The sequence below is a fragment of the Phascolarctos cinereus genome, unplaced genomic scaffold, assembly GCF_003287225.1.
Source record: "Phascolarctos cinereus isolate Bilbo 61053 unplaced genomic scaffold, phaCin_HiC Scaffold_3;HRSCAF=262, whole genome shotgun sequence".
Classification (NCBI taxonomy): domain Eukaryota; kingdom Metazoa; phylum Chordata; class Mammalia; order Diprotodontia; family Phascolarctidae; genus Phascolarctos; species Phascolarctos cinereus.
Window position 1 is genome coordinate 165,753,249 of NW_027555736.1, and position 15,075 is coordinate 165,768,323.

The 15,075-nt window shown below is 35.8% G+C and overlaps 1 protein-coding gene across 1 annotated transcript in view; it reads left to right on the plus strand.

Annotated features, from left to right (window-relative positions):
* FBN1 (fibrillin 1) overlaps positions 1–15,075 on the plus strand; it is a 302,515-nt gene that overhangs the window by 225,447 nt on the left and 61,993 nt on the right. The window contains exons 32-38 of the mRNA XM_020976933.2: positions 4,781–4,903; positions 5,108–5,230; positions 7,122–7,247; positions 8,907–9,029; positions 11,910–12,032; positions 12,459–12,623; positions 14,910–14,978. Coding sequence (XP_020832592.1) covers positions 4,781–4,903; positions 5,108–5,230; positions 7,122–7,247; positions 8,907–9,029; positions 11,910–12,032; positions 12,459–12,623; positions 14,910–14,978 — 852 coding nt within the window. The remainder of the gene's footprint in view (positions 1–4,780; positions 4,904–5,107; positions 5,231–7,121; positions 7,248–8,906; positions 9,030–11,909; positions 12,033–12,458; positions 12,624–14,909; positions 14,979–15,075) is intronic.

Here is a 15,075-nt window from a genome sequence, read left to right on the forward strand (position 1 = left end):
AGGGTTTAAATTGTGTTTTGATGACAGGCAACAGAGATCTATCCACCAGTTTAAATATATTTATATGTATATGTATAGATATATGTACCTTTAAAAAGTATGTCAATTTATGATATTTCAGAGTGGAAAAACTGTTTCATTAAAATTGTGAAACATCTTCTGGGTTCCATTATATTTTGGTTTAAATATTTTTAAACCCTTGTCTTTAATGATTGTTTCCATTTTAACAAATAAACATATTTTCCCCCCAATCATGCAGTTTTCAAAATCCACCCACTGACTTACATTCCCAGCCCACACAGATGTTAAGGATTTCTGTTTTTCCTCTTCAGGGTTCTAAAAATGTGGGTTTTGTTGAGGAGAATATTCTATTTTACAGGGTAGGCATACATTTTCTTGAAACCTTTAATGTACCAAATTTTAGGCACTTGGTCTTCACCTAGAAAAACAATCTTGCCTGACACTGGCTTAAGAAAACTGAAATTAATTTGTGACCCAGGATATAGCGTCTTTGTTCATTGTGCCTATTTGCAATTAGAAAACCAATCAGAGCATGATACTTTACCTTTTTGGAAGGCAAAACAGAAGGGAAATCTTGAATGGAAGGCACTGATAGTACCAGAGCCTCTTTGTGAAGACAGTTGATGCAGTGATATGGCTACACAAGTCTAGTTGTACCTGCCAGGAGCTGTCAGTGTGAATCACTTTCATTTGTAAATTCTGAAATTCCTGGGCAATTCCTTTTCTTAAACTAGGCAATTGTTTTTCCTAAGTAAATGAATTTAGTTGGATACATTCATCATAAATAAATAGAGGCAGGGTGGATAGAGTATCTGGCTGAGAGTGTCAGGCACACCTGTATTCAAATCCTATTTCTGCCATTTACTAACTGTGTAACCCTGGGGAAGTCACTCAACTTCTGTACACCTTAAACAATTCCTTAGGACTTATATACAAAGTCACAGACAAGTTAGAATCTGTATTAGAGGAGGAATTTTCCACACTGGAGATTGTCTATGCTGATTCAATCCCAGGTCTCTCTGTGATATTTGTACATAGAGCATGTCAATAGAAAGTTTTAGCCCACAATAAATAACAGTACACATCAAAGTAATCACCAGTCAGCAAAATAGTTTGCTTATTTCTCTCTAATTTCTTATCACTAATAACTTAGCCCCATGGTTATCAGCCTGCAAAAACTCCATGGGTGTTCAGTTAGATAGTTTTGGCTCCATTCTCTGTTCAAATTTTGCAGATCCAAGCAATCTTAAAGTCAGTCTTCACTTCTTTTCCTAACTCCATTAGTATAGAACAGCCTCTCCTAATGTGTAATCAAGGAGAAGCCATAATTTACCCTTGCAGATTTTACCTTATACCTATGCACAATTCTTGATGTTACTTGGTGAGGAGCTGTTTGCATTTTTCACTCCACGTTAAGTTATTAACACAGTCCACAAGCTTCTGGGTTTGCTGTAATGTCAGGCATAGGAAGAGGCTGTCCTTAGAAACTTCGTGGTTTTTACGCAAAGCGCTCCCTTTGTCTGCCTGGGAGATGTCCACTGAGCACTCTTTAAGGTTGTTTGTATGACAGAATGAGGTAGGCGAGGCACCAAGGAAGGATGGAGTGTCAGCCTTGTATTTGAATGTCTTTGTTTCTGTTGGCTTGTTTCTTTTGCACTGGAGCAAACTTGGCAGTAGTGGGGGAGGGAACATTTGTACAGAAAAAGATGTACTTGGCAAGTTGTTTTTTGTTTTTTTGCATATGTTTCCCTTCGTTTTATTAAAGATATGTGTGTTTGAATGTAGTATTTTCCCCCTCCTCTTATGGCTCAGTTTCCTCCTCTGTTTTATTTGAGATAGTTTTGGGTCCAACTCTCTTTTCTATGAAAATAGTTAATAAATACCTTGCACTGCATTACACGTGAAGAGCATGGAAATGATGGCTTACCCAAAGATATACACGTGTATGAATTATTTCATAGAATCAAGTGAGCAAGCAAGCATTTATCTCAGCCAGTTGTGTGATAGGCAGATTCTGTGAGAGTTGCTGGATGCAGACAAAAATGAGAATCTCTGCTCCCAAAGGAGCTTACGTTCTTTTGGTCCATGTTTTTGTTATAGGATATGCTACAGACTATTCTATAATCTAGGATAGGAATCAAGACTGGACCTGTGATTTCATTGGAAGAACTTCCAAGCTGATGCAGGGTAGCACTTAAAGCTAGAGTAGAACCCTGTGACAGTTTTTCTACTAAGAGATTTTCAAAGCTGAATGTATGTATAAAGAAACTGAATATGGAGACTTTTACTTACCCAAAGATGCTTGAAGGGAACCATTTACTAGGAAATGTTTAAACTTTGATAACTAGTAAATAAAGACCTCAAGGTAATTAGATTTAAGCAACTAAATCTCACCTTACTTATTTCATTCTGAGGAGCTGGAAAGAAAATAAGTGACCTGAGTGTCCAGAAGAAAAGTGAGCTTGGAGGATTGTGATACACTGCAAAGCACCCTGGACTAATTCAGGAAACCTGGGGTCTAGTACCTACTCTGCCTTTTGCGCATGGTGTTATATAGTAGATACCCAATAAGTGTAATTAATAAATTGAATTTAACTTAGGCCAGTTACTTAACTCCTTTGAGCCTTGGTTTTCTCATTTGTAAAACAAAGGGACTAGTCTAGGTGATCTCTGAGTTTGCATTCAGTTTCTAGATTCCCTGATTTTCTAAATGCTTTAGGTCATACAGTATTTCCATGACTTTAGTTTTATTGTTTCAGCCTGTCCTTCCTTAGTGATATTGAGAGCTTAAAGTAGGAGAATTATGTCGACATCAGAAGAGAATCATGGAGATCTAATGCTAATGTAGTGGTTCCCTCAAGGGAAAAGGTAGTGCTGTGTCCTGCTTGTAAACATTTGATGAAAATTGTTTGCTCATGAGTTAGAAAAGCCAGTTATAGGGAAAAAAATCACTTATTCTTCAGGTTCCATTGGTTGGCATGGTATCTTTTGCATTGTCCTTTCCCTTTCTGTGACAGGCATCCTGCTCTGTCAGTCAGTCAGACAGCTGAAGGTAGTTTCCAACCACTAAGGAATTAATTGGCTTTCAGAAGAAATACAAGTCATGATAAGCCTGAAACTGATAAGTGTATGTTCTCTTTTGCAAAGGTTAGCATTTAATATGTCTGCATTATATTCCCAAGATTATGTTACAAAAATGAAGCAACTGTATGACTTAATTATAAAAGAACTTTTCCATGAACATTTCTATTTAATGTTTATTAGTGACTTAAAAGATTTTTGGCAGGGCAATCTGGCAAGCTTTTTTTTTTTTTAAGATTGTCTTACGTGTTCTCTGAAAGTTATAAGGGTGTATGTGATCATGGGACTATTTTAAAGCTTCCATTTGAACACAGAGTATCTCATCAAGCATTTCCAAAGCAGTTTCAAAACTTTTAATTTTGCTTAAGTAATCAAAAGAGTAAACACAAGTCACTTGTGTTTCTGTTTCGTGTCATTATTCAAGTGACCTCTAGAAATTCTTGTTAGCCTTTTCCTCTACTTCATGCCAAAATTAGCTTCCTTGACCTCCAGTAAGATCTGTAACAGACATTGGTTTCCTGTTCAGGATGATATTATCATCTTACAAATTCCTGCTTCTGGTTAAAGAAAATGTGACTGGAGAATTAAGCCTCCATTGCTATGTAGTAATGTGTTAACCCAGGGTATGTCCTTTATAAAAAATACTACATCTTGTGAAGGGGAATCTAATCCTTCTCTGGGGGGTTTTCATGACAGTTACCCCATTTAAATAACTCATATTCTTCCCAAATTGCCATTTACCTTATTTGACAGATGTCCTTGACTCTTGTGGAAACTTTAGTTTTATATAACATAGCAGTATACTCCAGTAATGAATACAGTAAAATGTTAATAAGAAATTGAAAATTCCATCTACTTCTTTGTATTCACATTACAGAACATAAAGGTCATGTATAAGGTTATAAAACATGATCAAGCCAATAAAAATAATAGATAAATAGTATATTTCACTTCAGACTTCCTTTGAGAAATTTGAAGCATTTTTTTTTCTCTGATTGATCCTATGGAATAATAATACCTCTTGTTTTTATTGGCTACTGTGCTTTCTTTGGCCATTTCCAAGGAATCAGGAAAATTACTTAGGATCCATTTAGGGACTATCTCCATAGTTCTCTAAATGCATCAAAGCAACAAGGCATAATTCTCTAAATGCCAGGTGTACTTTCTAAAATTTAAGGAAGGGGTCAGGGCGTGTGGAGACTTGTCCTTGCCTCACAGTGAGTAAGAAATGGAAACATGTCAAGTCCCTTCATACCCTAGAAATTCAAAGAGTTTTCTTTCTTAGTATTATGAGCTTGGTTTTCAGAGCCAGAGGTCAGAAGTTTGGATCCAGTAACATCCTCACAGAAAAAATGAACTTGCACATAAACACAAAAAACACTGTAGTTTAATAATATTATCTTACACCTTTAAAGAGATCACTTTTTCTTCCTTATATTGACTTCATATTCAAAAATGGTAATTAATGATAGTCACAATAAATAGCAATTCATCATGCTTTATTCCTTTATGAATTGCCATTTGAACCTCTTGGGCATATGTGTCATAAACATTGGTGCTAAACTAATTTATCCTGTTTGAAGCAAGAAAAACAATTCAGTGGCTGAAAATTCATGCCATTTTGGAAGTAAAAAAAGAATTAACTCTGAACACTAAGAACCATTCTTTATTTTTCCAGACATCAATGAATGTGAAATTGGAGCACATAATTGTGACAGGCATGCTGTCTGCACCAACACAGCAGGGAGCTTCAAATGCAGCTGCAGCCCAGGATGGATTGGCAATGGCATTAAGTGCACAGGTGAGTTTGTAAGTCTTCAAAATCTGAGCTGGTTGTAAGCTGTGTAGGTTTCTTATTAAAACTTGTAAGGGAAATTTAAACATATTTGGTGATGAAGCATTTTGAAGATTGCAGTGTCTTATTATTATTATTATTATTATTATTATTATTATTATTATTATTATTATTATTATTATAGAAGTCCTTTCTTCCCTTTCCTTTTAGATTTAGATGAATGCTCTAATGGGACACATATGTGTAACCAACACGCTGACTGTAAAAATACGATGGGATCTTACCGCTGTTTATGCAAGGAAGGGTACACTGGAGATGGATTCACTTGTATAGGTAAGTTCGTATCTGAAATGGGGGAGAAGATGCTTATGTCACGGTAATATTGTGAAAACCTATGGAAAAGACAAGTTGTCCATATATATTGCAGTTCTCCAATGCATTGCAGAAGGATAGGTCAATCACCATCTACTTCTATAAGGCAATATTAGGTATTTAAAAATTTGATCATAGAAAACAAGAGTTTGGGACTGCTTCCAGGAAGTAACCAACTTTGTGTTGTCTTGAAAGATGCTCAATATATTTTTTGGTCCAAACCTGCAGTCTCATCTGTATAGAGTATTCCTGATGTGGAAATTGCTTCTACTGAAGCTGATCAACAACTCATCTGCTTCTGGTCTTCTCTTAATTTCCTGGGGCACTGAGAGTTTAAGTGATTTGCTTATGATCACTCAGCTAGCATTCAAAAGCAGGACTTGAGAAGCTTTCTAACTCCAAGGCCCATCCCTTTATCCTTTATATACCACATTCCCTCTTCCTCAGTCTATAAATCTGTGTAGTTTCTGGGAAGTGCCATTTGGCTGATGAATAAGTTTAGTTTGTCATCATTCGACATCTTTTCTGTTATGTTTCTAATCCATTTAAATTATTTTACATGTTTCTTAGATTACTTGTTCGTTTCCATATTGACCCAATCTATTGATCTGTTGTCAGAATAATTTTTCAGTGTTTACGGAAAGCTCAGAAACTGTTTCAGTATTTATAGACTTTCTGTATTACTCCCATAGTAATTATTATATGCATATTTTATTGTAGTCAAACCTATGCTTTATGGTATTGTTTCACTGGTCTCCTAAACTTCATTACTTTCAGCAGTATTCTCAGACCAAGTTAACCCAAATAGAGCTAGTATATCCTGAAGTTTGTTTCTGTTTCTATACACTCATATATTTAAACATTGTATAGCCATATAATTATATATTATGTTCTTTTCTCACAGGTATATCTATATTTACACATATATGCAGATGTATTTGTACTTTTTACATATCTGTAATCTCAGGTATTAAGTAATTTAGGGAGGGCCATTCCATTGTTTCTTTCCAGCCCTCAGGAACATTGCTGCTCTTGTGAGTTGAAAGAGTTAATTTAGTTTTTTGAGTCATTTCTTAGTAATGCGTAAGTATTGAGTAGAATAGAGAATCACTCAATTCTCTTAAATTTTCTATTCTATAATCAGCATATGATTATAGCACATTAACTCTTTTTTTACCTAGTTCTGAATTTTTTATGTGCTTTCCTTAAATTGCTCACCCACATGAGTTCTTATCTGCTATATAACTCTTTTCCAGTTCTCAAAGGGCTCAGCTAAGATAGAAACTTAATTCTGAGACACACTCTTAATAAAATACGTATTACCTTATGTGGTCAAATCAACTTAAATAGACTTAGTTAAAATCACCCAACAAGTTCCTTATGCTTTCTGAGTTATTATGGACCAGTCTTTGTAAAACTGAATATAACTAGAGATCCCAAAATGGGGCTAGTCTTGAAGGGAAAACAAGACTGTCCAGGAAATACCTTCCCTCCTCATTTCCATCTCCAAAAATGTCTTAACTTTCTTCAAAGCTCAACTCAAGTGCCATTTTATCTATGAGGAATATCCTGATCCCCTGATTGCTAGTGCCATTCTTCTCTTGCTCCTGGAAATTACTTGATATATATTTAGTATTTGCTTATCTCTTTTCCCCAATAGGATGTAAGCACTTTGAGGGCAGAGATAATTTTGTTTTTGTCTTTGCTTTCCTAGCACCCTTACACAGAACTTGGCACATATATGTTTAATGAATTAACTTGACGTGAAATAGAAGTACTCACTAGCCTTCAGGCTGGCAATTACTAGTAATTATTATAACTACAAACTGAAATTAATTTTTTTTAAATTTAGATCTTGATGAATGCTCAGAAAATCTGAACCTTTGTGGAAATGGGCAGTGCCTCAATGCCCCAGGAGGATATCGTTGTGAATGTGATATGGGATTTGTGCCGAGTGCTGATGGAAAAGCTTGTGAAGGTAACAAATATGGGAGCTCAGAATCCACAGTGACTTAATAGGCAGTGTTGATGCTTTATTATTTTAAAATATGATGCACCCACCATACTTGTTACTCTACTATGTTCTGGCTTCAGGTTGGAGCTCAGTTAATTATGAGTTGAATTCCCATATGGGCCATTTCTTTTCATGAAGAGAAAAACTCTGCTCTGCTGCAATAAACTGCAGGCTGAATCTTAGCCAGCTCTCTTACAAATTCATGTCAGTAGTCATAAGGGAGATCAGACAAGTAAGTGTGGTTGACTTAATGCCAACTCATCCCCACTACTGAAATAAGAACTCCCAGTATATTTCCTACTGTTGGTGAATTGGAAGGATCATCTTTATGTCTGAACACAACATCCTTTTGCCTTTAAACACCTTTTTAAAAAGAATTCTGAGTAGTGATTTTCAAAGTTGCAAAGTGAGTTTGTCCTGTAGTTCATTTGAGTAATGTTTAGGTCCAAGAAATGGATGAAGCCTACATACGCTTATGTTTGAGGTATTTAGGAACAATGAAACTCAGAATTAAATACATATTGCATACTGCAGTGTAATTTTCTAAAGTTCCTATTATAATTACAGCTATTTCATGTTTACAGACACTATGCTGAATGCACTCTTTAGCTGAAGTTAATTTGTATCTAGCTTAGAAATGAGAGTTATGTTTCATGGAACATAAATACATTTTAAGAAAACTTTTAATGGAAATGTGCTATAGAAAGCCATTCTTAATTAGATGACTAAAAGTTTTTTGGTTTTCTTTTTTTCCTCAACCTAGTCAACTCTAGTATAAGTCCATCACTAGAAGCTGACAATTACCAAAAAGAAAATTTTCAATTCTAATGTAAAGCTCACATTCTTGCAGGTTTCCCCTCTTTGAAAATGCTTTCCTTCAACTGGGCATGATGTTGCATACCTATAATCCCTACTACTGGGGAGGCAGAGGCTAGTGTGGATCACATGTGCTCAGGAGATCTGAGCTTCAGGAGGGCTCAGGAGATCTGAGCTTCAGGAGGGCTAAAACCAATCACATGTCTGCACTAAGCCAGATGATCATCATTATCATGATTATTAAAAGCAGAGTTAGAAGGTACCTACTTTGTGTGGAAGGCAGCTAGTGGTGTAGTGGATAAAGTGGAGTCAAGAAGACCTGAGTTCAAATTTGCCCTCAGACACATACTAACTATGTGACCCTGGGTGAATCACTTAACCCTGTTTGCCTCAATTTCCTCATCTGTAAAATGAACTGGAGAAGGCAATGCCAAACCATTCAAGTATCTTTGCCAAAAAAGCCCCAAATGGGGTCACGAAGAGTCAGATATGACTAAAACAACCAAACAACAACAACTTTGTGTGGGGCGCTGTGCTAGGCTCTGAGGATACAGAGTTATAGACTCGTACACTCGTAAATAGAGTGAGTAAATGAATTTAAATAGGTGAAACTTCTTAACTTGATAGAGGTGCTGTAAACCTCAGAGAAGACATCAGTACGCTTGACTGAGCGCTGCAAATGTCTTAATTCCTAAAGAGCTGATATAATGCATTAAATGCTAAAAATTTAAAGCATCTTATAAAGAAAAAGATATTCTCATCTTTGCCTTTAACCAGCAGTTCTTTTTTTCTCTCTCCAACTTATAGATATTGATGAGTGTTCTCTTCCTAATATCTGTGTCTTTGGGACTTGTCACAACCTTCCTGGTCTTTTCCGCTGTGAGTGTGAGACTGGCTATGAACTGGACAGAACTGGAGGGAACTGCACAGGTAAGGCGTTTCTGGGTTTGGATTGATATTTGCTCTGTTGTTTCCCCATTACTCCAGGTATTGAGGAGTAGGGGATTGACTGGAAATACAGAGAAAAGATTCTAGTATGAGAGATTACATAGGAAGAGTCTTTGGAGAGAAAAATTAATTATATGAGAAGGAAGAATGAAAGCTAACTCCAAGATTTTGAATCTGGAAGTCCAGAATGATTTCGTGCTTTCTATTATGGATAAGTAGAGGCTCTCTGTGTGGTTTAACTGTCTTGTCATTTATGAACCTGTGGTGAAATGGAGCTCAAGGCATATCCAAAACAGAAGACTTTCTCACAGCCTTCATTACCACCTTTCCATTACTATTAGGCAGGAAATCAGAGAATTCTCTTCCAGTGACACTGTGCTGGGATTATTGTCCTTTCTCTTACCTGCCTGTCAGTGTTCTTCCTCTGCCATGTTCACTCTAGCATAGCCCAAATTAGTTGAATTATTATTAGTAGTATTAAATTATACTAAATGTTTCACTTAAATGAGAAGAAATCTTATAAAAATGATTACATGTTAACTTAGAGGTACATGGTCTCTAGTTACTCATTTCATGTGACCTTAACTTCACCTACAGTTCAGCCTTTTAAAGTCATTTTTAGTTACCCTTCTGGGTACAACTTTATTTCCAGCCTCTACCAGGTATCCTTAACCAAGGCTTTATGAACAATGTATTTCTTTTGTTTTTGACAACTATATTTCAATATAATTGGTTTCCTTATCCCTACATATTTTATTTTATGCATTTAAAAATATTATTATGAAAAAAATAGGCTCCGTGGACTTCATCAAACTGCCAAAGGAGTCTGTCATACAAAAAAAAAGTTAAGAATCTAATTCAGGATCTTTAGAAAAAAATAAATCCTTTATTTCTGTTTGGCCCTCAATTTCAGGCTGTTTCAAAACTACCTTCTTTTTAGCTACCTAAAGTCTGACTTGGTGGATTGCCTGGATTCTGCCCATAGTATTATTCTGACCTAGGCTCTTCTCTGGGCATATAATCATCTAAAGCAGAATTGTCCAAAACACACTGGCAACACTCCCAAATACTTTTCAACCAGATTAAAATGTAATTGGGAATATTTAACAAAATAATTAAAAGTACAGTAGAAAATGATGATAATATGTGGTTTTCTAAGTCAATGTGCTGCCTGCAGGGATCCTTATGAATAGTTTAGTGGTCCTCATTTCTATATGAGTTTGACACCAGTGTTCTAAACCACTAGAAATGCCACAAAATATTAACATTCCTTAAAGACTGAAAATTCTGCTCCTCTGTATTTGAAAATGTTATTCCTTGTGTTCACTGTCCGACAGTGTAATACATACATTCCTTCATTGTAATACATACAGCTTTATTAATCACAAAATGAGTAACTGTGTGTCAGTGAGGGAGAGATTTTTGGTAATAAACATATGCAGTTATAATGTGGTATTGAAAAGAGTAATAGGATCTTAGATTTGAAACTGAAAGGGACTTTAGAGATCATCTATTCCAATCCTATCATTCTACAGATGGGAAACTGATGCCCAGAGAGGTGAATATAAATAAACCTAGGCATGGTGTCACACAGGTAGTTAATAGTAGAGCAAGGACTTGCACTCCAGTTCTTCCGATTCAGATTTGAAAGTCATTCACTTTACCATACTAATTGTGTTCTGAGTTGCGTTGTACCCTTGGCAGCTACCTACCCCAAGTGACAGCTTTGCCTCATGACTTCTTCAGGGAACTACGTTTCTCAGTCACACATTTTTTTTTTTAGGGAGGCAATCGGGGTTAAATGACTTACCCAAGGTCACACAGCTAGTAAGTGTCGTGTCTGAGGTGGATTTGAACTCAGGTCCTCCTGACTCCAAGGCTGGGAGCTCTATTCACTGCGCCACCTAGCTGCCCCTCAGTCATATATTTTTAGGCCTGTTCCTCCTAAGTGTCGACATTACTTATATTAAATTAAGTATCCCTTAAATTAATCTGGCCCTAGCCATACACTCCCAGATATGACTTTTAGGGGAGGTGGTTTTGACATAGAACCCACACCAGGATCATCAGTTTAAAAAGGGAGGAGCAAAAAAGAAGGTATATGTGGGAGTAATGTTTCATCCCTCCCTTCTTGTGAGTAGTTTGTTTCTGTACTTGAGCATCCTTGTGAATGTTTGGAATAGAAGAAAAGGACTCAATAGAGATGAAACATGCCAAAAACCTTTGTCTCAAATATCTGAAATGCTGTGCGTAGTTTTGGATAGGAACTGAACAGGAAACATTTAGCATAGCATCAGTGATGGGATATATATCCTTTTAGCATGGATAATAAGACATTAATTGGCTTTTGCAGTTGTGTATTTGTTCTTTGCCAGACTGAGGCAGGGCCAGTTTGTGGGGGGAGGCATATTTTGCAACTAACAAATTTCTTTAGGACAGTATCTCCTACTTTAAATGACAATTGTTCATACATGTTAAGTATGTGTACAAATATTTATACATATGTACATATATATGTGTATGTGTATTTTTTATTGTAATTTATGTTTGCTGATGAATTAGTCATATAGCAGTGTTTTACTTTTTATACCTTGGCTAAAATATTTTTCCAGTTTTCAAGATTACATTTTATACTAAACAGATTTAAATGTTCAGTATGTCCTAGGGGAAAGGATTGTAATGGTCCTGGGTCCATCCTAAGGGATGGCCCAAAATTCATGGTGAATTTACCTCCTTTGATATAATTCCTAAAGCTGAGACTTCATATTCCATCCTACTTTTCTGTGGCAAGAGTGCAAAATTTCCTCTAATGTGACAAGGGTTGGATAAAGCATTAATTCTGTACTTGTTATTTTGTCATAGATGTTAATGAGTGTCTGGACCCTACAACTTGTATTAGTGGGAATTGTGTCAATACCCCAGGCAGTTACACTTGTGATTGTCCACCTGATTTTGAGCTGAACCCCACCAGAGTTGGCTGTGTTGGTAAGATGTCATTATATTTTTCAAAGAATTACATGTCTTTTTTGTTTGTTTTTTAAGCACTAAGAAATTCATTTTCATTTTAATTTCTTCTCTAAAACTCAGTAATGTCAAAGTTTAGAGATTCACCAGAATTGATTTGCATTTTCAGAAGCCCTTTTTAACTTCAGTATTCCCGATGTACATTTCATCTTTGTACTGTAAGAGTAATACTGTAATGGTAAACCAGGTAATTTTTAGCCATTCTTTGACATGGATTTGAATTTCCTTTCTTAGGATAATAACCTTCTGTAAAAGAATGTAATTGATGGTGTTGTTTCTCCCATTGGAGTTTTTTTTTTTAAGGAATTTGGATCCCTAAATGTTCAGGGAGAATTTCTGCTTTCTTGCTTAGTGACCATTACTTTGGTGTCTGTACATTTTGAATAGATACACGATCTGGCAATTGCTATTTGGATATTCGGCCTCGAGGAGACAATGGAGATACATCATGCAGCAATGAAATTGGAGTTGGTGTTTCTAAGGCTTCCTGCTGCTGTTCCCTGGGTAAAGCTTGGGGCACTCCTTGTGAACTCTGCCCTGCTGTGAACACATGTAAGTTGGCATCTACCTGCTTTTTATTATTATTATAATTTAATCCAGTTTTTTTTATTCCAGCTCTGCAGGGTGCAACAGTGAAGCCATGTAAGGGGAAGAATTCTGCAACAGTAAAAGCAGGGGTGGGAGGTAAATTCTCCTAGCACTGCATAATTCCTTGGAGGGCTTCCCCATGTGGGTTTATCATCTCTCAGCCTTTAACTTGCATATCAAAAATAGGACTCCATTTAGCCTTTATTTAAATTCACAGTGGGCCAGGCACTTTACATATCATAAAAAAGGTAGAGGCCCTGTGTTCCAAGTGAACATGTTCCAAGGGTAACATATGGATTGATGTAAAAAGTAATTTTGAAAAGTAAACTCTTTGAGCCTAGATTATTTGTACACTATTGCTTACATCTGAAAGATTCATTGATTCATTTTATTTCTTTTTATTTTAATCTGTTGATCAGACCTTTGACACATCGAGGAGACTTAGATATTTAGATAGAAAAGCAGTTGGTTTAACAGTTGTGAACTGGGGAATCATATTAGATTTATGGTGTGATTGATGAAAGGTTTGTGTAATATGAGTAGGTGAGAGAAGTGACAAGAACTGAGAACAGGTTAGTTAGTTCATTAAGAGTGGAAAATGCCAAAAAAAAGAGGGATTGGAGAATGGGATAAAGGGCAGGACAATAATTGTTATCTATGTAGTACTTGAAAATTTCCAAAGCACTTTACATATGTTCTCACCTGAGCATGCTTTGAGGTAGGTAGGGAGTGTCCTCATTTTACAGGTGAGGAAATTGAGGCTTAGAAATAAGTGACTTGGTCATAGTTTATAGAGACAGTAGATTTAGAAACAGAATTTGAACTCAGGTGTTTCCTTACTTCAAGTATAGCAGTATGCACCAAAGGAATAGAGAAGAATAGGAGGGAGAATGGTTTTTAGGTAGTATGAGAGATTCACATCTAAAAATTATGGTAGTAACATTTATGTAATATCTTCTTCAAGATACTTTTACATATATTATCTCATTTGAGCTGTGGGTAATAAAGGTCATTATCAAAAGTTCTGGTACAGGTCCTCAGATCCAAGAAGAAAATTTGGAGTTGAGAGAATTAGTGAAGAATTTTCAGTAGTTTAGGAAATGTATGTGACATTTTGCAGTAGGCTTGACCATGAAAAGATTGATTCTAGACAGACTAGAAAAGCTAGAGAAGTAGACTGGTTGATGGAGTTTATGGAATTGTCTATGTGGAAAATGGGAGATGATGTTATTAGCAGAAACAGGAATTAGAGTAAGGAAAGAAGGAAAAGGTCTTTGTTAAACAACTGTCAGGGTTTTTTTTTCTTTCTTAATTTTAATAAAGCAACTAGAGGTACAGAGCTGGATAAATAAGAGTGAAAGTTTCTAACGTAGATTTGACCTTTCAAATAGAACTTATAATCATTTACAGGTGATATGATATTTTGGACTTTGGGAGTGAAGGTCCCCAAATGAGTCCTGGAAGTTACTATAGTAGAAAATGGAAGTTACTGTAGTGGAAAATACAAAGTACTCAAACTTCAAATCAGTCAATGAATGATAAATAAAAACAGGAACTCAATGATAATACCAAAAGAACAATGAGATATAAAAGAGAATAGTTTCACCAAACCTCTGTTTGTAATGGATCTGAAAGAAAAGACAATCTGCATAGTAAAAGTAGTCTATAATTCCTGGGAATTAAAGGCTAAACCCAGTGTAAGAATGGTCTTGCCTTTGAAGCATACAGAGTGTGACCCTGAGCAAGTTTTTTAACCTCTCAGTGCTTTTAAGCAGCTCACTCAGACTATAAATTGCAAAACAGTTGCCAGTCTACTGGTAGAGGGAATTTTGTTAACTGAAGCTCCCTGTGGTGATAAAATCTCAGGTTAGAACCACCCCCCTTCAAAAGATTTTTTTAATAGTGAAAAGTCAGTTGGAGATGAATTTGGTTCAAGACAGAAGGGAGAATTTAAGAAATTAAGTAGTTATGAAGGAGTCAGAGAGTCAAAGAATATAGGAAGCAACTCAAGAGAATAAGTATTTGGTTTCAGAGACCAAAGAGAATGTGCCACCCTGCCCTGCATTTATGCAAAATAACTTTGATGTGAAAATTACTCATAAATACTAAGGTTTTGGGAAGGTGGTGATACTTAGTAAAGGTCCCTAAAGAAATTAAATCTTTTTGGATATGTTAATTTAAAATTTTTATAATAACATAGCATAAAGAGTTTAGAGATTAAAAGATTCATTTTGATTTTTGTTTTGCTAGCTGAATATAAAATTCTTTGCCCTGGAGGAGAAGGCTTTCGACCAAACCCTATCACCGTTATATTGGAAGGTAATTCTGGCTTTTTCCCCCTCAAGATGAATGTGTTTTAGTTTTTCTTAATTTCTTTCATGAAACTAAAAATGATGCAATTGTTTTCATTTGGATA